The sequence below is a fragment of the Lycium barbarum genome, chromosome 8, assembly GCF_019175385.1.
Source record: "Lycium barbarum isolate Lr01 chromosome 8, ASM1917538v2, whole genome shotgun sequence".
NCBI lineage: Eukaryota > Viridiplantae > Streptophyta > Magnoliopsida > Solanales > Solanaceae > Lycium > Lycium barbarum.
The window spans coordinates 131,860,939-131,884,072 of NC_083344.1; the positions used below are offsets into that span (position 1 = coordinate 131,860,939).

The 23,134-nt window shown below is 36.9% G+C and overlaps 2 protein-coding genes and 1 pseudogene across 2 annotated transcripts; all 3 read right to left on the reverse strand.

Moving 5' to 3' along the window:
• Positions 1–1,035: 1,035 nt before the first annotated feature.
• On the reverse strand, positions 1,036–9,363 carry LOC132607523 (DNA-directed RNA polymerase III subunit 2-like). The gene is made up of 7 exons (XM_060321534.1): positions 9,169–9,363; positions 6,392–8,071; positions 3,775–3,891; positions 3,614–3,694; positions 2,920–3,024; positions 2,759–2,839; positions 1,036–2,661 (listed from the first exon to the last, which is right to left on the reverse strand). The coding sequence occupies exons 2-7, from the start codon at positions 7,949–7,951 to the stop codon at positions 1,162–1,164; spliced, it is 3,444 nt and encodes a 1,147-aa protein (XP_060177517.1). The 5' UTR covers positions 7,952–8,071; positions 9,169–9,363; the 3' UTR covers positions 1,036–1,161.
• A 751-nt stretch (positions 9,364–10,114) lies between these two features.
• LOC132605510 (lariat debranching enzyme-like) lies at positions 10,115–11,970 on the reverse strand (annotated as a pseudogene).
• A 1,178-nt stretch (positions 11,971–13,148) lies between these two features.
• LOC132607524 (DNA-directed RNA polymerase III subunit 2-like) lies at positions 13,149–18,255 on the reverse strand. Its single transcript, XM_060321535.1, has 2 exons — positions 18,145–18,255; positions 13,149–16,827 (listed from the first exon to the last, which is right to left on the reverse strand). The coding sequence occupies exon 2, from the start codon at positions 16,810–16,812 to the stop codon at positions 13,363–13,365; it is 3,450 nt and encodes a 1,149-aa protein (XP_060177518.1). The 5' UTR covers positions 16,813–16,827; positions 18,145–18,255; the 3' UTR covers positions 13,149–13,362.
• Positions 18,256–23,134: the final 4,879 nt, after the last annotated feature.

Genomic DNA, 23,134 nt, shown 5'->3' on the forward strand with positions numbered 1-23,134 from the left:
TTTATGTTGGGAAAATGACGGAAAGTTGATGACAATAGGTTCCTAATATTATTAGTTTACTGCTTTCTCCCCAAACACAATTACGTACTCAAAAGTAATTGATTATGTTGGGATTACTTAGAATTAACAAATGACTGAAATGTCAACTTTTTGGCAATAGGTTATGGCACGAAACTGGCTTTGTATGTGCTTTTCCACTTTATTATCAAATTAAATTTGGAGATAGCAGTAAACTAATAATATTAGGGTAATGTAGTAAACTAAGAAGGGAGTCTTGTATTAACTAGTAAAGTTGTTGTCATGTGACCAGGAGGTCACGGGTTCAAGCCGTTGAAACAGCCTCTTGTAGAAATGCAGGATAAGGCTGCGAGCAATGAACTCTTATGGTACGGCCCTTTCTCGGAACCCGCGCATAGCGAGAGCTTAGTGCGCCGGACTGCCCTTTTATTAGTAATGTAGGAATTATTTATGTGGCTTTTTGTAATGCATGAATATGCAGTGATTAATACTGATTGAATAGTTACGCAATAATTATTAATAAAGGGAGTATACGTTAAACAAGAACTACTTATTTTAAGAGCTCTTTCATCTTTAAATAGTCTAATCCTCACATTGCTAATACATGTAATCTTACTTCACATTTTACCGCACTGAATCATTATCTTTGATCACATAATTTGGTGACTTTTTCAGACAGAATGTGGATTTACTACTCCTTTAGGTAATAAATCACAGAAATCTATCTACATAGAAGCTAATTATCAACTGGTGGATAATTTACAATTCTTTGATGTCTTGTCTCAAAACACATTTTGCCCAACATTATCATTTGGGAACTATGAAGGTCAAGTATGCTGCAAAGTCATTAACGGAAAAAGAAACTCATTGAGCAAACTTAGCTATGAAGCAAAACTTAACACATCATGGTGCATACCCCACATGATGTGTTAATAGCCATCTTAAAGCAAGAGGATATGTTTTAATGCACAATCCATACAAAGAAAGGCACTATTCTCCTCACAGCCCACACACACATTGCTCAGATAGAAACTATATTAAATACCACTGTTTGAAAGCTCATGAGTGCCAAGATATGCAGATATAAATGGTTCAGATTACTTGTTTAAGAGCATAACATAAAGCAAATAAATGACACTATAATCAAGCTTCTGCTAGTTTTAATCGCGGGACAATGTTCATTGATTGGAGCTCCTGGATTAGGAGTTTGCATGCATAAGGCAACTTCATCGTAGATATATTTTCTCCATTCTTGCACATAGAACAAATGCCAGTCTTCAGCTTGTAGTTGTAATACCCCAATAAACCACATTTTCGGCAAACCTGAACCTCAAATGGATCACTGGAAACCATTAAGCGCTCATATATCAACATACTGGCACCATATGCAATCAAACAATCACGTTCCATTTCTCCCACACGTAAACCTCCATTTCTACTCCTCCCTTCGGTAGGTTGTCTTGTCATCATAACACGAGGCCCACTCCCGCGAGCATGCATTTTGTCTAGGACCATGTGCTTAAGCTTTTGGTAATATATTGGCCCCATGAAGATGTATGCTTGTAGTGGCATACCAGTAATACCTGAATAAATAAAATCCTTGCCGTTGTAGCTAAAACCATGCTTTACCAGAGTTTCACTGATAGCATCAACCGTGTCTGCATGACCACTGGGTTCTCCGAAAGCACTGCCGTAATGAAACCTACCACATGAAACTCCAGCTTTACTTCCAAGAAGCTCTATCATCTTTCCCACTGTCATTCGGCTAGGAAATCCATGAGGATTCATAATAAGATCAGGGCAAATGCCACGTTCAGAGAATGGAAAATCTTCCTGTTGTACAATGGTGCCACAGACTCCTTTCTGCCCGTGTCTACTGCTGAACTTGTCACCAATCTCAGGCCTGCGGGTATGACGGATCATAAATTTGATGCTTAAATTGTTGTTTTTATCAGAGTAAAGAGCCACTCTATCAACGACAGCTGTCTCCCCTTCAGGGCCTTTATAAGTTTGTCTACTTGGCTTGTATGCACTATCCGGCAAGCCCATAGGAGACGTGATTGATGTCCTCGTGACTGTAGGGGACTCCTTGTTGATATAGATATCATGAGGTCGAATAATTTCTCCTGGAGCAGCCATTCCATCATCATCCAGAATCTGCATCCTGTCAGCTTCATATCCTTGACGCTGTGGTTTAATTATTCTATCTGATGTGCCGTTCTCATACTTCTGACATATGGCTGAGTATTTTTTCATCACTATGCAACGCCCAAAACCTCGATCCAAAGAAGACTTGTTCATTACTATTGCATCCTCAATGTCATAGCCACTATAACTCATCACAGCAACAGTGGCATTCTGACCAGCCCCTAGTTTATCATATCCAACCAGCTCGATCGTTCTTGTAGTCAGTAAAGGGCGTTGAGGATACACCAAAAAGTAGAGCAAACCATCCATGCGATTCAACTGGTTATAGGCAATATTTCCCATAGCTTGCTTACCCATAGCACATTGATAGGTATTCCTAGGGGACTGATTGTGATGAGGATAAGGTATCAAACCGGCACAAACACCTAAGATTGTGAGAGGCTCAATCTCAATATGTGTTGTCTCCGGTGTAGCCTCCTTTTCGTATAGAGCAATCTGAAAAACATGCATTTCTGCAGTCAGTACTAGTGTAATTAATACTCTAATCAAAATGCATAACATAAAATGAACTTCTCATTTGCTTGACACAGACCAATGTGTTGTTCTCCTCGTTGACATCAAGATATTCTATCAAACCATCCCTTAGAAAGCTGTCGAAGTCACGCACACCATCCTTAAAAAAAAAAAAAGATCAGACATGGAACTGATATGAAAACATACAGTTCAGAAGTAAGATCCATGTAAGATGAGTACCCTCAACTCTCTCATGTGGTGCTCCTTGATCCTGGAAACACCTTTGTCAGCAATGACAAGTGGACGACATACACGCCCACCATCTGAAGCAATGTAGACACAGCGCTGCAAGATATTTCCTCCAACTTTATATAAAATCATTCAAATTTACACTAATTATTCACCAGAAAATTTCAAATGACAACAGCAAAGAGGGATAACGTAAATATTTTGCCAACAGCATCACTATGGTGGAGCAATGCTAACCAAAAACTATCAGAGATATAAGAATTGTCTATATGGCTCCTGATACAGAAGGAACAATTTTCTCAGACCTTTGAATATCTATGTTCTTGAAAATTAACAGAATTTAACCAAATCCAAAGACATCGGATCCCCTATTCTTGAAAAAAAATCAACAGTTCCTCGGTTTCAGCCTCTCAAATTTCACTTGTCCTATTTTACAGTAAAACAAGCAAATGGCACCATACTGGAAGTCTTATCATCTTTCCTTCAGCATGAAAAGTAAGACTTCATACCCGTTGGTCGAAAAGTAAAAAATATAGTTGCCATATTCCCTTCGGTTAAGTACTAGAAGACCCCAAGGAAGTCTTTGGTCCCTTGAACCAAAAGGGACTTCAACCCCGAGGTAGTTTTAACAAGAAACAAAATCAATATTAGGATGACAATGCAAAAGAACCAACTGTCAAATTACCTGCTTTTCATTCACAAAGATGCTTACAAACTCCCCAATTTTACCAGCCCTTCGTAGCTTCCTCATTGCATTAGCAAATCGCTGATTGAAAGAACAGATTATTGGTGAAAGGTGAACAACAAGCCTATCTTAGAAATATAGTTGTTCCACTTCGAACATACCTGTGGACTCTTGTGCTTGCCTAGAATAAGTCCATTTAATGTGATAAGATAGGAACTTGGCATGTGAAGTTCTTCTGCCGAAAGCTGTTCCAAGTCCTCAACACCCAAGCAGTAGCACTGTTCCACCATGTAAAATTCAGTTACATGTCACAGAAATGAAGTAGCTTAAACTAGCACAAACTGAAAAGTTGGATTTTGTTATGGCTATTTAGAGCAAATACAACAAAATAGGAAGTCAACTATGTCTTAGATCAGGACCTTTTTGGGAACTGTTCCACCAAGTACTTATGACCTCTCACCATCATACCAGGTAAGTCGGTCCATTACGGGGACCTAAGGAGATGATAGCAGTCTCACTTTCTTTGAGATCGTCCTAATTTCCAGTTTCTATTGCATTTTTAAGCAAACACTTCAGTTAACAAGCCCATTTATTCTTTTCCTTTTTCAGATAAATCAACAGACCCATTTTCACATTAAGTGCAATATGAGCAACTGAAAACACTAGCCTAATATATATGCAAATTGGCAGCAGTATGTGGTGAAAATTGTTTTTCGGATTCTCTGTATAGTATTTTGTTTGTCTATTGCTTTTCTTTACTCTTTTTTTTTTTTGGGGGGGGGGGGAGGTGGGGCAGTACCAACAACACATTCCAACATCTATTTCTTTCTGTACACCAACTATTGGATACAGTTTCGATGTCCTCAATTTGGTGGATGACGAGGTCTTTCTCCTGGATTATAACAAATTAAGGAAAATGAAGCGGAGAATAAATAGCGCCTTCAAATGCAAGAAGAATGACAAAATTGTAGTATTGGGAGAGTAATAGAAGAGCTTTTGAAAAGAAGTTAGCTTTATTTTGTACATTTCAAGAATAGCTTCGTATCATTAATATCTTGTTGGTGTACCCACGTAGTTCCTATTGTACTGAAGGATGGGTACCATTTATTTTTTAGGTTCTTTATCCTTGGTATACTTCTTGTATATTGGAGGCTTTTCCCATCATCAATGAAAATTTAACATATTTGATTTAAAAAAAAAAAAAAACAGAATGGGAAAATTGTAATAACTGTGTGAAGCAGTAGCTATTTCACTTCCTCTGCACATCAGTAAAAGTCACCCCACTAAACACACTCTGTTTGAGCCCATCAGAATGATAAAAGAACTACTTCTACCCAGAAATGATTCTCCTCATTCCTTACCATTTCAGTCCATTTAGACCTGTCACATTCCAATATTCAAGACTACAAATTCTCAACACTTTCTACTAGCATACAATTCCAAAAGTTATTAAAATCACAGTACCAAAGCAATCCCTAAATAAGATATAGGACAATGATAGATGCTGTGATACCAACAAGTTTCAACATGTTGATCCTAAGAGCAAAACAGTTTCTAAAACATACAAAGCAACGATATGGAAAAGACAAAGATATGTGAAATCATTACAGAGCAAAAGATTACAATCAGCAAACTGCATTTCGGAAATTATAACCCCATCAATTTCCGCTAGACAAATTTTCAACAAGTAACAAGCTCATAGTCACATAGAAGAAATTATCATCCGCGTTTTTTTTTTTCTTTTGATTAATTTTTTTCTTATCAGAGTAGGAAAATAATCAGGGCTAAGATAAGAAGAATTTGATTGCTATACTATGTCTAGATTGCACATGAGAATATTCCCAAAGACTGTGCCATAATTAGAAATCCTAAGGATAAAACATTTCATATTTTCATCTACAAATCCTACATAAGGAGAAGGGGAGCCTTGGCGTAACCGGTAAAGTTACTGCCATGTGACCAGAAGGTCACAGGTTCGAGCCGTGGAAACAACCTCTTACAGAAATGCAGGTAAGGCTGCGTACAATAGACCCTTGTGGTGCAATCCTTCCCCGGACCCCACGCATAGCGGGAGCTTAGTGCACCGGGCTGTCCTTAAATCCTGCATAAGGAGCTGCCTGTATGTTGTGATCAGTAGTTCAATAAGAGTTCAATCTCTTCCATTACTTTTTTTTTTTTTGATGACATGGGAACCCGCAGCCGCTACCCTTTGGGTGCGCACAACCCAGCTCCTGTGCAAAAGTTCGCAAACCACACAGGAGAGGTAACCCGCACTAGGCAAGCCCCGTGCGATGAGCTCGACCCAGAAGGCAAATCCCCTGCTGTCGTAGGCAAGGGGTTTCGAACCTGAGACCTCCACTATAAAAGCCCCATCCTCAACCAACTGAGCCACCCTTGCAGGTTTCTCTTCCATTACTTGTTCCTCCTAGGAAAAAAAAAACAACTAATACGCAACATTACACAGGTAGATTGGTTTAGTTTTAATTTTTTATGTAGTAATACAGTAAAACATTGGGATCAAAAGAGTAACAAGGGTATAAACAATCACATTCCTGTGATTCCTTGTTCCAGTGAAAGCTTGTAAACATAATCCTCGACTTTTGGTTTTAACTTTTATAATGATCATAGTCAGCTTGTGATTTTGAGATCTATGATAATCAAGTGTAAAAGCTTAGTGTAGAAAAAGAAACAAACAAAAATTCAGGATACTACCTGTCCGACTTCATTACACACTTAAATACCAAGCGGGAGAAAGATTAAAAAAATAGAAGACTGTACCAGAGACATAATAGGGCGCTCATCTTCATCTGTCGTAACATGAGTCATCAAGGCCAAGTTTTTCACCAATCCACAAGCTTCACCTTCTGGGGTATCACAAGGGCAGAGCATGCCAAACTGGCTAGGTTGCAGTGCTCTAGGACCACTAACTTTTCTAGACTTTTCGAACTGTGGTGAGATCCTTGTCATGTGACCCAATGACCCAATGTATGATAACCTAGCAACAACCTGAGTCATGCCTTTCCTGTGCATCCTAAATCGTTTAACATCCCAATTGCCTGTAGATAGGGTTCTCTCCAGGCCCACAGTTATACTATCTTTAACTATGTATTGAGAAATGTCCAAACGACTGGAGCGACTAGGCCTGGCTAGAAGCGTATCAACTGTCTTCCTAGCTTCATCATTCATCGTCTTGAACAAATCCTCAAAAAGGAGAGATAGTAGCTGACCGGAGAGCTCCAATCGTTTGTTCCCCACATAATCCTTGTCATCCATTGCATCCTTGTTTAAGATTGCTTCCATCATGCGCCTCATCATTACTGCAACATATATGCATTTTTTGCGGAAATTATGCTGATGGACGGGAACATTTGCAAGAAATATGTCACGAAGAATACTCAAAGCTCGGGCTCCCTTCGTAACTGGACCAGTAGACCATGAAGGCATTTTAAGCATCTTGTCACTCTCGAGGAACTCCAATGCTGCTTGTTGTGTATACAACTTGAGATTTGCACACTCCTCGATTGATGGCAAAAGCAGATAACTAAACCGAGGATCTCTTCCTATCATTTGCACAACCTCTTGATCACTCTCCATACCCATGGCCTTCATGACAACCATTATGGGGACCTTGGTTTTGAACATATTCAACTCTAAGTATATCTTTTCTTTCTCCATTTTTATAATTGTTTTGCTCTTCGTTTTTTCTGTGCTGCTGGTAACAGATGCTTGTACACAACCTTTTTTATCTGTATCAATGATTATCCTGTTCTTTGAGAGCTGCTCTTGAATTAAAATTACCTTCTCAGTGCCTTTGATTACAAAATATCCTCCAGGATCAAGTGGGCATTCTCCAAGTCTTGCTAGTTCGTCTTCATCTTTTCCATATAGCACACAACAACTGCTTCTTAGCATAATTGGCATCCTTCCAATGATAACATTCTTCTTTGTGGACACTGATGTCTGCCCATGACTTCCCGTTGTGTATTCGATGTTGACATAAATTGGAGCCGCGTAGGTAATGTCTGAAAGCCGGCATTTCTGTGGACATAGTTTCTCCGTTACAGCATCAAAAATCACTGATGGTTCACCAATGTGGACATCCCTGTACCTAAGATAAATATTAGGGTCCAATGTCGATCTAATCTCCTGATTCGCTCGGACAATCTTCTTTATTTCAGTTCTAACAAAATAATTGAACGAGTCCAAGTGTTGCTTCACTAATCCTCTCACCTTTAGGAATTCTGGAACAAGCTGATACTTGTCCACCATATTCTTAATGGGAGAAGCAAGGTGCTGCTTGTCAATTCCATGGCTCAAGTCGTCTGTCGTATTGGACATGGTAGAATCACAACCTATACCAGCTGCCAATCACTTTTCCAGCAGAGCAAAACCAGAAAAAATGAGATAGTAGCAGCAGCAAGGATGGGAGTCAAAACAATGCAAGATATTTCTTTTCCCCTGCCACAAAAAGGTATATAAAACGATTAACGAGGAGCTAATTCAAGAACAATTACACACAAATATACAAGTAGAAGATGCAGGTACTCACGAGGATTGAGGGGCATTTGGCTTACAAATTTATGCTTTATTACAACCACAATTTAAGCTAATAATTTCACAACTGGCCATTCCAACACAATGCCATTTATGGTGTGTTTGGTATGACGGAAAATGTATTTCTCTTTTACCTTGTTTGGTTACACTAAATATCTTGAAAAAAAATTTCCTCAAAATAGGAAAAATCCCCCAACCCACCCCCGCACTTATCCACCACCTAACCCCCCCCCCTTCCCCGTGACCCCACCACATAGTTGCACTCCGAATTCAAAAACCTCATAGAGTTTGCTTTGAATATATGCAAATGCTCTTAAAATTACATTTTCCAACTTGTGAACCAAGCACAAGAAAATGAGTAGGAAAATCACTGATTTTCTGAGAGAATATTTTCTAGGAAAACATTTTCCGTCATACCAAACACACCCTTAGAGAATCATAGAATTTCTTCTTAACAATGATAAGTAATCAGAAAATCATAGTATTTGTTGGCATCTATCCACCTTCTACCATCCAGAAATACAACATTAAGTACACAGAAGAAAAACTAAAAACAAAATTTGCCTAGCATGCATGTACTTCTACAATATACTCAATTTCTTCTCTTTATAGTTCAGCTTTTCAATTTTTTTTTCTTTCCAATTTCAACACATTCTTTTTTCTCATCTCCAACAAAATTAAAGCATTAATAAAATTGATAATCAAGAATCAAAGCTCTAAACTTTAAACAACTGAAATAAAAGGAAACTAGCTTACAATTTCAAGCCCACTTTTTTTTTCTTTGAGGGAAAGCTAATAATTTGATAATAATGATATATTTGATTCTTTCTATCACATTCTCATATGTAACAGTGAAGTTAAAGTTCTTTCAAATGGTGTAAATCAAGAATCCACAAGTACCAAAACATCAACAAATTTAAAGAATTTTTTTTTGTATATTTACATGAGAAATTTAAAACCCAAAGATTGAAACAACTGAAAATAAAGGCAAAGAGACTTACTATTTTTGCACCTCTTATTTTCAGAGCTATGTTCTAAGGGTTTAATAAAACCCAGCCAAAAAGCGAAGGCAAAAGGGTAAGGGTTTTAGGGGGAAAAAGAAAGAAAGCAAAAAAAATACTATAAGGAAGGATTAAATAATTCTTAGGCCATAAACCAGTTGAGAAAATTAAGCAGTTTACCAAAAATAAAAGCATATTTTGATATTTACATAAGTTTATTTTTGCAAATCTAATTTATTATATTACTCACAAAATATGGCAACAAGATTAAATTATTTTAGTATAGCAATCGATATATTATTTTATAAGTACCTATTATAGCATGAAATTATAATAGTTGGATTAATTGATGGAACTTTAAATTTTGCCTGTTCCTCAAATCCATCATCAATGCCGTTTAGATTTTTCTTAAAGCTTAAAAAATGAACATATATTTGAAAAATTATTCCATATATCTCATATTAGTAAAATCTGATAAAAATAATCATGCATTAAAATTCATGTATTACTAATCTATGCACTACAATCCATATATGACTTATTTCTAAACAAAACAATCTCTGAGTGTGGTATAAAAATAATACCATTATTATTGTAGAAATAATCACAAAATTGCTAATACCAAAATAAAAAATTAAATCAAATGCGAGAAAAAACAATCCCACATTTTGGCTCTGGATTATCTCCCTTGTCCTTGCAACCAAACGCCCCATGGGCTATATTTTACAAAGAGTAACTCTTTCTGTTACAGTATATATGAGAATATTTCTTATTCGTTCATATCAAAAGAATGATACCTTTTTATATTTTAAAATAAATCAATAACAATTTTACATATTAATGAAAAAATTTTATAGCCACAAAAATGTTGTGGCGTGTTTAAGACCATAAGTTTCAAAATTCTTATAGCTACGGAAACGTTAGGGGGCATTTAAGGCCACAAATTTCAAATGCCTTTCCTTTTTTTCTTTTTCTTTTTTTTTCTATTGATTCAGACTATGTCACATTATTGAACGGTACGAGTATGTAACAAAAATCCCAACTCTGACTGGAAAATCCTTGAGTCCTTAGACTTAAAAGTTCTTTGCTGGTGTGCAAAATGAAGAACAAGGTCTCAAGAGATAAAATAGAGGAAGAATTTGTATAATCCTGGAGCTTGATTTCAAACTAAAAATTTGGTTAGGTGATGAAAACTATCAGAGTTTCTACATATTAGCTAGTTTCAATACACTAATGAAAAAGTGTTGAATGGATATATTAAACTATACAACATAAGAACTCTAATAAATTGATTTAATCCATCCTCTTGGGATTGAATCTTTCTGTGAATCACAGAATAAACTTAACAAATATCTCACTCCTATAACACAGCACACAAATAACAAAAGTTCTCAAGATTTCTTAAGTTTTTTTTTTTTCATTAGTAAATTTCCTGCTCAAGACTTGCTGCACTTTTATCAAGTTGAAAAGCCTTGGCAATAACCTCAATTGCTATATCTCCGATCCGTAAACTGAATCAGCTGTGATCTCTTTTTGTGGGCACAATCATCGACCTTTAAAGCCAAGCAATCTCAAAGATCTGAGCTTAAGATTAATCCTTCTTAAGCATCTTCCGGCTCAGTATCATCCACATCATCTAAGGGTATATCTTCACTATTGTAATCAAAGGAAGGGTCCCTTGATTCTGGCATTTTATTAAGAAGATACTCAAGTTCTAGAAACTGTAAAAGGGCTTCTGTCTGAGGGTTCTTATAGAAACCATTAGCAACAGGTTGAGAATTAGGATCATTGTAGCATGGTGCATTCTGAACAAATTCAAACGGCTTCTTGGATCCTCTTGTCGACACCTTATTTCTTACAAACTGGCGGAATTGTTCTATGTCAAGATGTACAATATTATTATAGTTGGCACTCCTCTTTGTCAAGGGCCGGACAGCATTATACTTTCTTGTGATAGCCAACCATTCTTCATCAAGTTGAAGTTCATGGGGTCCTGGTCTGGACTCAATATCAATAACCTGCAAAAACTTTATACCAGGGAGACACTCATCGAGGGCAAGAAATTTCGTGCAACGACCATCCGTCTCATCATGCTGAACTAAAGCGGAAAATTTGCAGTGCAGATGTGCAGAAAACCAGTAACAAGGCCTCAACTTTCACAGTAATTTTGCAGCAGGTTTGCTTCCCAGAGTTCCTTGCCGAATCTCTTTCTCAAAATAAGGTTTTTGATGAAGAAGAGCTATCAAGTCCCCACAGTCGGTGATGCCAACAGGCCAGTCATGTGAAAGAAAGATATCAATTGGTTCTTCAATTTGCAAGAGATTGTGGACATCATACTCGCGAACGTTATATATCGATCAAATATCCCCTTCATTATAAGGCAGCTTCTCATAGTGCCGTTGATCGTAATGATGTTTGTTATAAATTCCGGAAAGGCCACCAATACGAATGTTTCCAAACTTGATTACACCAGAAAATCCAAGGAAGTATATATTATTAGGTGCTGTCCATCCTCCATAATACAGTTCCCAATGGTAATTCGATGCATCGTGGTTTCCTCCGATAAATATAGTTGGAATTAGCTCTATTTATCTCCTGAGTAATAATTCCAGAAAGAGTTCATGCTCCGGTATTTAGATGGCACATGTAAGCAAACTAGATATTTCTCATTCCTAACAGCCTGAAAGTCGCCGCAACATAAAAGGAGATCAATCGTTATATTCTCAACTTCCTGCATATGCAATAAGGTGGGATACACATTATCCAATTCTCCAGCATAAACCCGTCTACTGCTATCCTCATCTTTGTTGCTGAATACGTTTCCACAAACTTGAACGACAAGGATGGCCACCAGCTCACTAGTAAAAAGTGAAGGAAAATATTTTAACTATTAACTCAATGAATCTCTCAATTCTCTCTACAATCTCCACAATATGAAAATAACTAGCAGTAGAGCTGTACAAATCAAATTGCTAAACTACACCAAACCGACAAAACGAACCAAACCGGAAAAAAAAAGGGACCATTATAGGGTTGGTTTGGTTTTAACTAAAAAGAAGTCAAACCTAACCCAAACCGACCCAATTATATGTATACTACTTTTAAATTATTTTATACATAAAAATATTTAATAGAATGTAATTTATTAATATTTTCTTAATTTTTTTAAAAAATTTCTGATTTTCATTGTATTTAATGAAAAGCACCATACAACAACATCTGCGTGATAATTTGCAAACTTCCCCCTCAAAACTACTTGAATACCATTTGGTAGATTATGCACGTTCGACACAAATTTATACGCGTAATGTATTTTCTTCTATTTATAAAGTTGCTAGGCTAAGACCATTCCCCGGTCTATATATGCATATCACAATAGTACTTAATTCAACAAGGCATCTAGAATCCTGCTCTTCACTTGTTCTTATCAATTTTCACATAAAAATTTGAAGCAAAGCACTTTGAACACCTCAACCACGCACTAATCGCAGATCATATTGCGATAAAGAGTTAAAGAGAATGCAAAAGTTACAGAATCTAATAATACAATATCCTAGTTTTATGTCTCTAATAATTCTAGTCTGTGTCCTTTGATATACATGAAACTACCTATGATATATCCTTAATAATATGCAGTCAAAGTTATTGCAAGAGCTGCCTGAGGATGTTTTGAATATTGCAGATTCTTGTTCTGAAACTGAACCTCTTTTCTTGTGTGCATGTGCTAATTAATGTGCTGCAAAAAATTCAATGATCAAGAACCAATGTCAGTTCAGACTGTCATATGAAATTAAAGCTCAATCTGTGATTTGGATATCTTGAAAGTTGCCAACATACAGAATTAGGACAATTGCTTGGACACAGAGCCAATACAATATCAGATTACTACCACGAAGCAAGCTGCTCCATACATTTTGCATCAGATACAGAGGCACCATTGTATCTTATGCTACATTAGAACAGAAACATGGTAATCATCGTCGCATAAAACAAAAAGTGATGTTATAAATAAAGAAAAAGAAAAAATATAGGCAATCAGAACAGAGAAACCTAAGAGGAAGCAGGGTAGAAAACAAAGGTCAATTGATAAGGTGCGACAAAAAATTAACGAGAAACTAATTATACTGCTACTTTCAGAGCGGAGGCCTAAGATAAATAGGAAGCATCATACTCGAAATACATACGACACTATAGTCAAGCTTCCGCTAGTTTTAATCGCGGGACAATATTCATTGATTGGAGCTCCTGGATTAGGAGTTTGCATGCATAAGGCAACTTCATTGTAGACATATTTTCCCCATTCTTGCACATGGAACAAAATCCACTCTTCAGCTTGTAGTTGTAGTATCCCAATAAACCACATTTTCGGCAAACCTGAACCTCGAACGGATCACTTGAAATCATCAAACGCTCGTATATCAACATACTTGCACCATATGCAATCAAGCAATCACGTTCCATTTCTCCCACACGTAAACCTCCATTTCTACTCCTTCCTTCGGTAGGTTGTCTCGTCATCATAACACGAGGCCCACTCCCCCGAGCATGCATTTTATCTATGACCATGTGTTTCAGCTTTTGGTAATATATTGGTCCCATGAAGATGTATGCTTGTAGTGGCATACCAGTAATACCTGAATAAAGAAAGTCCTTGCCATTATAGCTGTAGCCATGTTTTACGAGAGTTTCACTGATAGCTTCAACCGTGTCTGCATGACCACTGGGTTCTCCGAAAGCGCTGCCGTAATGAAACCTACCACATGAAACTGCAGCTTTACTTCCAAGAAGCTCTATCATCTTTCCCACTGTCATTCGGCTTGGAAATCCATGAGGATTCATAATAAGATCAGGGCAGATGCCACGTTCAGAAAACGGAAAATCTTCCTGTTGTACAATGGTGCCACAGACTCCTTTCTGCCCATGTCTACTGCTGAACTTGTCACCAATCTCAGGTCTGCGGGTATGACGGATCATAAATTTGATGCTTAAATTGTTGTTTTCATCTGAGTGAAGAGCCACTCTATCAACGACAGCTGTCTCCCCTTCAGGGCCTTTATAAGTTTGTCTACTTGGCTTGTATGCACTATCCGGCAAGCCCATAGGAGACGTGACTGGCGTCAGCGTGACTGTAGGGGACTCCTTGTTGATATAGATATCATGAGGTCGAATAATTTCTCCTGGAGCAGCCATTCCATCATCATCCAGAATCTGCATCCTGTCAGCTTCATATCCTTGACGCTGTGGTTTAATTATTCTATCTGATGTCCCATTCTTATATTTCTGACATAAGGCTGAGTATTTTTTCATCACTATGCAACGTCCAAAACCTCGATCCAAAGAAGACTTGTTCATTACTATTGCATCCTCAATGTCATAGCCACTATAACTCATCACAGCAACAGTGGCATTCTGACCAGCCCCTAGTTTATCATACCCAACCAGCTCGATAGTTCTTGTAGTCAGTAAAGGGCGTTGAGGATACACCAAAAAGTAGAGCAAACTGTCCATGCGATTCAACTGGTTATAGGCAATGTTTCCCATTGCCTGCTTGCCCATAGCACACTGATAGGTATTCCTAGGGGACTGATTGTGATGAGGATAAGGTATCAAACCGGCACAAACACCTAATATTGTGAAAGGCTCAATCTCAATATGAGTTGTCTCTGGTGTGGCCTCCTTTTCATATAGAGCAATCAATGAGTTGTTCTCCTCGTTGACATCAAGATATTCTATCAAACCATCCCTTAGAAAGCTGTTGAAGTCACGCACACCATCCCTCAACTCTTTCATGTGCTGCTCCTTGATCCTGGAAACACCTTTGTCAGCAATTACAAGTGGACGACAGACGCGTCCACCGTCTGAAGCAATGTAGATGCAACGCTGCTTTTCATTCACAAAGATGCTTACAAACTCCCCGATTTTACCAGCCCTCCGTAGCTTCCTCATTCCATTAGCAAATCGTTGTGGATACTTGTGCTTGCCTAGAATAAGTCCATTTAATATGATGAGATAAGAACTTGGCATGTGAAGTTCTTCTGCTGAAAGTTGTTCCAAGTCCTCAACACCCAAGCAGTAGCACAAAAAACTAATAGGGCGCTCATCCTCATCGGTCGTAACATGTGTCATCAAGGCCAGGTTTTTCACCAATCCACAAGCTTCACCTTCTGGGGTATCACAAGGGCAAAGCATGCCAAACTGGCTAGGTTGCAGTGCTCTAGGACCACTAACTTTTCTAGACTTTTCGAACTGTGGTGAGATCCTCGTCATGTGGCCCAACGTTCCGATGTATGATAACCTAGCAACTACCTGAGTCATGCCTTTCCTGTGCATCCTAAATCGTTTAACATCCCAGTTGCCTGTAGATAGGGTTCTCTCCAGGCCCTCAGTAATACCCTGATATCTGCCTATAAAACTTAAAATGTCCAAAGCATTGGGGCTAGCATCAAATTCCTTCCTAACTTGATCATTCATCGTCTTGAATAAATCCTCAAAAAGGAGAGACAGTAGCTGACCGGAGAGCTCCAATCGTTTGTTCCCCACATAGTCCTTGTCATCCATTGCATCCTTGTTTAAAATTGCTTCCATCAGGCGCCTCATCATTACTGCAACATAAATGCATTTTTTGCGGAAATTATCCTGATGGACTGGAACATTTGCAAGAAATATGTCACGAAGAATACTTAAAGCTCGGGCTCCCTTCTCAACTAGACCAGCAGAATATGAAAACATTTTAAGCATCTTATCACTCTCGAGGAACTCTAATGCTTGATGTTGCGCATACACGTTCAGATTTGCACACTCCTCGATTGATGGCAAAAGCAGAGCACTAAACCGAGGATCTCTTCCTATCATTTGTAGGACCTCTTGATCGCTCTCCATACCCATGGCCTTCATGACAACCATTATGGGGACCTTGGTTTTGAACATATTCAACTCTAAGTATATCTTTTCTTTCTCCATTTTTATAATTGTTTTGCTTTTTGTTTTTTCTGTGCTGCTGATAACAGATGCTTGTACACAACCTTTTTTATCTGTATCAATTATTATCCTGTTCTTTGAGAGCTGCTCTTGAATTAAAATTACCTTCTCGGTACCTTTGATAACAAAATATCCTCCTGGATCAAGTGGGCATTCTCCAAGTTTTGCTAGTTGTTCTTCATCTTTCCCATATAGCACACAACAACAACTTCTTAGCATAATAGGCATCCTTCCAATGATAACCTTCCTTGTTGCCAATGATAACTGCCCTTTTCCTTTCGTTGTGTAGTCAACTGTGACATAAATTGGAGCCGCATAGCTAAGGTTGGATAACCTGCATTTCTGTGGACTTAGTTTCTCAGTTACACCATCATAAATCATTGACGGTTCACCAATATGGACATCCCGGTACCTAACATAAATATTGGGGTCTCGTATCGATCTAATCTCATAATTCGCGCGGACAATCTTCTTTATTTCTGTCTTAACAAAGTAATCGAAGGAAGCCAAGTGTTGCTTCACCAATCCTCTCACCTTTAGGAATTCTGGAATAAGTTGATACTTGTCCACCATATTCTTAATGGGAGAAGCAAGGTACTGCTTGTCAATTCCGTGGCTCAAGTTATTTGTTGAATTGGACATAGTAGGATCGCAACCCGAACTCATTGTCAACCAATGGTCCTGCACGACAAACCAAAAACAATAAGTTTGTGGCAGCAAAGAGGATCAGAGTCAACAATGCAACATGATATCTTTTCACCCTGCCAAAACAAGGTATAGAGCACAATGAATAGGGGGCTAATTCAAGAGCAATCACAAGCAAATCTATAAGTACAACCATTGATCATCACTAGCAGCTTGTATCGAGAAAGCAGTTATACACAAGAATCCACGATTTGAAATTTATGGGTTCTTACAACGAACTTAAGTTAATATACAATAATAAGTAAGTTCACATACAAATATTTCTAGATATTTAGTGGATATTTTAATACACATACAGGATTTGAGCAATAGTTACTGGTCCCATGAACCCGCACGTAACCCTCTGGGTCCACCCCTAACAAGCATGAGTAGCATTTTTATTTAAAAAAATTGCTTTATTACAACCTCAATTCAAGCCTAAAATTTAATAGCTGGCCAATCCAACATTGTACTATCAAGAGAATCATAGAATTTGTTGGCATCTCTACTTATTATTCTAACATCTAGAAATACAACTCAAGTACATAGCACGCATGTATTATTTTGATAAGGTACTCAATTTCTTCTCTTTGTGGGATTACACTGGGTAGTGACCAAGACTCAATTTCTTCTCTTTGTAGTTGAACTTTTAAATTTTTCTTCTTCTTCCAATTTCAAGACATTATTCTTCTCATCTCCAAAACATGGGCTGAGCTAGGGTACCACAAGGGGATTCGAAACCCCCTCATTGAAAAACTACATTATATATACGAGGTTTTTTTCTATAGATAGTAAATGTTGAATCCCTTCCCTCTTCATATCTTTATATTTGAATTCCTTTAGTAAAATTTCAACTCTGCCACTATTCCAAAATTGTGAATAAATGAAATAAAAGGAAATTAGCTTACAATTTCAAGCCCTAATTTTGCCTCCAATAGCTGGCTATGGTCTAGTGGTAAGAGCGCAACATCAAGTGCACACGTCATGGGTTCAAACCGTGCTATACACAAACATATTTAATTTTTAAAATCAGTAAGCCGATGTACGGTTCAGCTGACCAATAGTTTCAGTTCAAACCCTTATTCATATTAAGAAATTCATTAAAAAAAAAATCAGAACCCAATTAATAATACATAATGTCACTATCCTTATATTTAGAATTCTTCATAAAGTTCAAATCATGGTTTCGCCTCTGATTGAAGTTGAAGTTCTTTCTTATGAGTTATGACAATGTTGATTCATTCAACTTGCAAATCTTATGAATTTTATGTTTAGATGAGAAATAAACTGAAATTAAAGAGGAAAGAAGCTTACAATTTAAAGCGCTTTGGTCTACGTGATGATGTGAAGAGGCGCCGCATAAAAGAAGACAAAAGAAAAAGTATCAACTGGGGAATCGATCTTGGTTTCTTAGGTTAAAGAAACTTAAGATTAACCAATTGTGCTATTTAACCTTATTGAAATATTGGGCCCAAAAACTACTATTAATACTCGTTCTATAAAATATGTATATAAAATATCTAATTTTACGACAAGATCATGAGTTCACGTGCATCATATTTAAGTAAATATATCCAGTGATATATAAGACAAAGTTTATATTTAAGGGAAGAAAAAAGAGAAGACCGAGCTCTATAAGTTTGATATTTATATTTGGCCAAGCTTTTGGGAGAAAATAAGTGTTTCTTATAAGCTAAAAAAGTAGTGATTCCCCCAAAACACTTTTTTGAAAATTACTTTACAGAAAATACATTTGGAAGCAATTTTTAATAACTTGGCCAAACACTAATTGCTACTCAAAAGTATTTTTTAAATTAATTGATCAAACACAAATTATTCTCACTAAAAGTACTTTTTTATAAATAATTTAAAAATAAGTTGATTTTAAAAATTTGGCCAAACAGACTTTTAAGCAAAAGTTTGATATATAAGAGAAGAAGAATAGAAGACCGAATTCTATTAGGCATTGAATTTCCAACTCGTCCACTATTAATTTATAGTTTCAAGTCCTAATTGTGGATTGAGGCAAACATTCATGCGTTTGGAGAGAGAGAAAAAACTAAAATATGTAGTCCACTATTATTATTATTCTTTGCACATAGATTTAGTTGATTTATGCAAAAATATTTTTAGTTCACTACTCAGATTTGAGCAACTTACACAAATGATTACATTTTGGGGGGTTTTTTTTAGGCATAGCTATACTTTTGCTAATTATATTTCGTAGCTACAGTAATGTGTATTTAAATTCGGTTGTATTTCGCTATATTCAATTCAATTCAGTTGTATTCATTCGTAACTACTTTTACACTATATTCAATTTATTGTATTTAAATTCGGTTGTATTCAAACAACATAAATGCAAAAAAATACAAGGATATTCAACTATATACAAAATTCACTGTATTCATTTGTTTACAAAAAAAAAAAAAAAATCTCCTTCAAAATACAAGAGAAAAATACATAAAGAAACATTGTATTTTATACTACAAAAAAATGATGCACTCAAAATACACTCGGATTTGACATACAAGAAATAAAATACACTTCAAATTTACTATATTCATTTGTATACAAAAAGATCTCCTTCGAAATACAAGCGAAAAACACAAAATACACTTTAGATCTCTGACGAAATACAAAATACACTGTATGTATACAACAATACAGTGTATTTTCCGGTCAGATCTGGGCCTTACCGATCTAATCCTTTTTCGATTAGTGTGTGGCGGCGGCAGTTAGAACTCGGCGGAGAAGATGGAGAGAACACGATGACTCTGCCATTGATGAAGAAGACGAGGTCATATCCATTCAAATCAACACAAATCCACACAAAAATCAAATTAACTATTAACAATCCAAAACCCTAGGGTTACGAAGTGGACATGTAGATACACAATATACAACGAATATATGTGTATATATGTGTGTGTACGACGACGGAGACGGTATTTAAGGGTGGTTCGACGGCGATGACGGCGGCCATTAGACTCGCCGGAGAAGATGGAGAGGAACACAGAACCAGCCGTTAGAGAGAGAGAGAGAGAGAGAGACTAGACGATGAGGGAAGAACTAGAGTTAGAGAATGAGAGAGAGAGTTCCAGACATTAGAGAGAGACAGAGAGTGTTACACTCACTTACACCTTAGATGAATCTCATAAGAAGAGGAAGGTGAAGAATTTTAGAAGGTATAACAGAATTGTCAAATTTAACACAATTCATATGATATGTGCGCTTCCCAACGATAACATAGCTTAAAAGACAAATTAAACCGTTAAGTTTTGTTAAAGCAAGGCGCACAATGAGTATAATGAGCTTGAATCGTAATAACTACTAGGGCTGTGCATGTTAACGGTTAAACCAATAACCCGAACCGATTATTAAGTTATTGGGTTAATGGTTCGGGTTAATGGATTACCGGTTCGGGTACCGGATGGTGTTTTTGGGTTATTGGCTTATTGGGTCGGGTTGCGGGTTGACCATTTTTGTTAACGGGTTACCCGATAACCCGATAACAATTTAATTAATTACACTTCTACCCTTTCATATATATTAAGTCACTTACACTACAATTAGGGTTACTTCATTTCATTTCATAAAACGCCTCTCTTTAAGCCTCTCTTACATCTTACTCATTCATGATGATTCTCAAGCCCCTCAAGCAGATTTGCTTGTACACTGTGATCTTGGATCTAGGCTGTTTATTAGGTGAATAAAGTTACTTTCTTGATTTATTTGATTCGGTATTGCAGTGCTTCTTTCTAAATACTGAAAGGTAATTTCCCAGTTTCCATTATGACTTCCTGATTTGCCTTGCAAATTGCAATCAGTGTGATGACACTATCAGCCTTCTATTTACTCCCTTCTCTCCGTTCTTTTGTTGTGTGAAATCTTAACGGTTAAACCGATAACCGAACCGATAACATACAACAACCGATTAACCGATAACCCATTAACCGATATTTTAACGATTCTTTATCGGTTTAATATGTCTACAAACCGATAACCATTAAGTTAAACCGATAATTTTAAAATCCGAACCGAACCGAACGATATGCAGCCCTAATAACTACCACTAGTTCTATATGTTCCACGCATACTGGAATTTATCGATAATATCCATGTCATAGATATTTTCATATATACTTCCTTTTTTTCGCTTTGGTGCTACCCTGAATCTGTTGAAGAGATATATAATCTCCTGTGATTAATTATAATTTTAATATCAAAAAATAATTCTATAAAATTTGACTTAATTATTAACCGACTTTTATGTTGTTTCATGATTTTTTTTGTTTAAAAGGGTCATGACTAAAATTAAAGAGCAATAGTACTTCATAATCATTGGGTTTTTTTTTTCCAGTAACGTTAAATTGTTTATGCCACTAATCTTACTTTTAGTCCGCGTAAACTGTAATGAACTTTTCTCGCTTTAATTTAAAAGTCAATATTTTGATTGAGTAATTATTGGAATTAACTAGTTTCGACCTTGTGTTGTGTCTTTAAATTTCAAAAATCATCATCGGAAAGGTCTTTGTGCCACACTAATTTTGGCCACAATGGCCCAAATGAGGGTAGTTCAATAAATTCACATGAATATCTAGGTTAAATTAAATAATTTATGCTTGATCTATGTCATTTCTACCCTTTCCTCCCAAAGTTCATTAATTCAAAATTTGCATGGAAATTCTACAAGTAAAGATTATGATGGTCTTTATATAGGTGTGGCCAAATTTGGGCCAAATTAATGTGATAATTTAGCAGCTCTCTTTTTATTAAATTTCATGCTGATTATGTCACATAAATAATTAAGATGAACGAGGCTGTAATTAGTGTGCTAATTACAGGATGGAAAAGGCTTCTCAACTTTTTATATACTGGATAAGCAAGAATAAATTAAAAATGTTTGTATACAAAGTTACTGCTATTAATTAAGGAAAAATACATAAATTCCCCAACGTATACTCGGATTAATTATATTTATGACGCACCCAACCTTTGCAAGCGACCTATTACCCCTCCCCCCCCCCCCCCCCCCGGCCCCGGACTTATTTTTTCTGTATTTTTGTACCATTTACGACTGACGTGGCAAAAAAAAATTATGGCGAGTGAAAGCAATAAAAATATTTTTTATATTTTAATAAAAAATAATTTTTAAAAATTTATTTATATTTTATCCTCTCACCCACCTCCACCCTCCCTTTCTTCCACATTTCAATTGTTAAGTGAAATTTATTTTTCTCTTTCTTCTTCTTTCTCTTTTTTCTCTTTCTTCTTCTTTCTCCTCAACCACTGCCGCCGCCGCCCCGCCGCAGCAGCAGCAGCAACAGCACCAATATGAAAATGGGTCTGACCCATTAAAACATAATGCCATTTCGGTGGAGGAGATATTTTGGTGTTTGATTTGCCTTCAAATGAATGTGTGTGTTAATGGAGGAAAAAAATGAGTTGAATGCGTGTGTGTTAATGGAGGAAGAAAATGAGTTTTAATGGAGGAAGAAAATGGGTTGAATGTTTCTTGAAAATAAGATCTTTATGATTGATGATTAATTTTGTCTGACTTGCTTGAGGACAAGCAAAGATCCTAAGTTGGGGGTATTGATGTGCCGCGGATTTGTGCCACATTTGACGCTTTTTTACTATGAAGTTTGGTTGTTTTCAAGTAAGTCTGGTTCTTGTTAATATGTTTTGTTGTGTTTTAGGTAAACAATGGCCCAAAAGCAAAAAGCAAAGAACAACAGAAAAATCTGCCAGAAATGAGAATCGACGGTCCGTCGATCAGTCGACGAACCGTCCTTTGAATCGTCGACAAGCCTGATTTTCCAGTGATGACAAGTTGAAGACGACAAAGGACGGAGGCATCGACGAAGCGTCGAACTGATTGACATTTCGTCGTTTGTGTCGTCAAGAAGAATCTCTCAACAGAGGAGAAAAGACGGAATACTCGACGGAGCGTCGAACTGGTCGACGGCACCATCGAACGGTACACAGTGCTGAAGTTACAAAAGACAAATAAATCGACGGATCGTCGAATGATCGACGGTCCGTCGATCTTGCTATCGGGGCACTTTTGTCAGTTTTCTGTTGTGCGTTTTTTAAGCCTATTTAAAGAACTTTTTGCTTTTGGGCCATTGTTTACCTAAAACACAACAAAACATATTAACGAGAACCAGACTTACTTGAAAACAACCAAAATTCTTAGTAAAAAAACGTCAAATGTGCCACAAATCTGTGGCACATCAATTAAATTGAATGTGTGTGTTAATGGAGGAAGAAAATGGGTTGAATGTGTGTGTGTTAATGG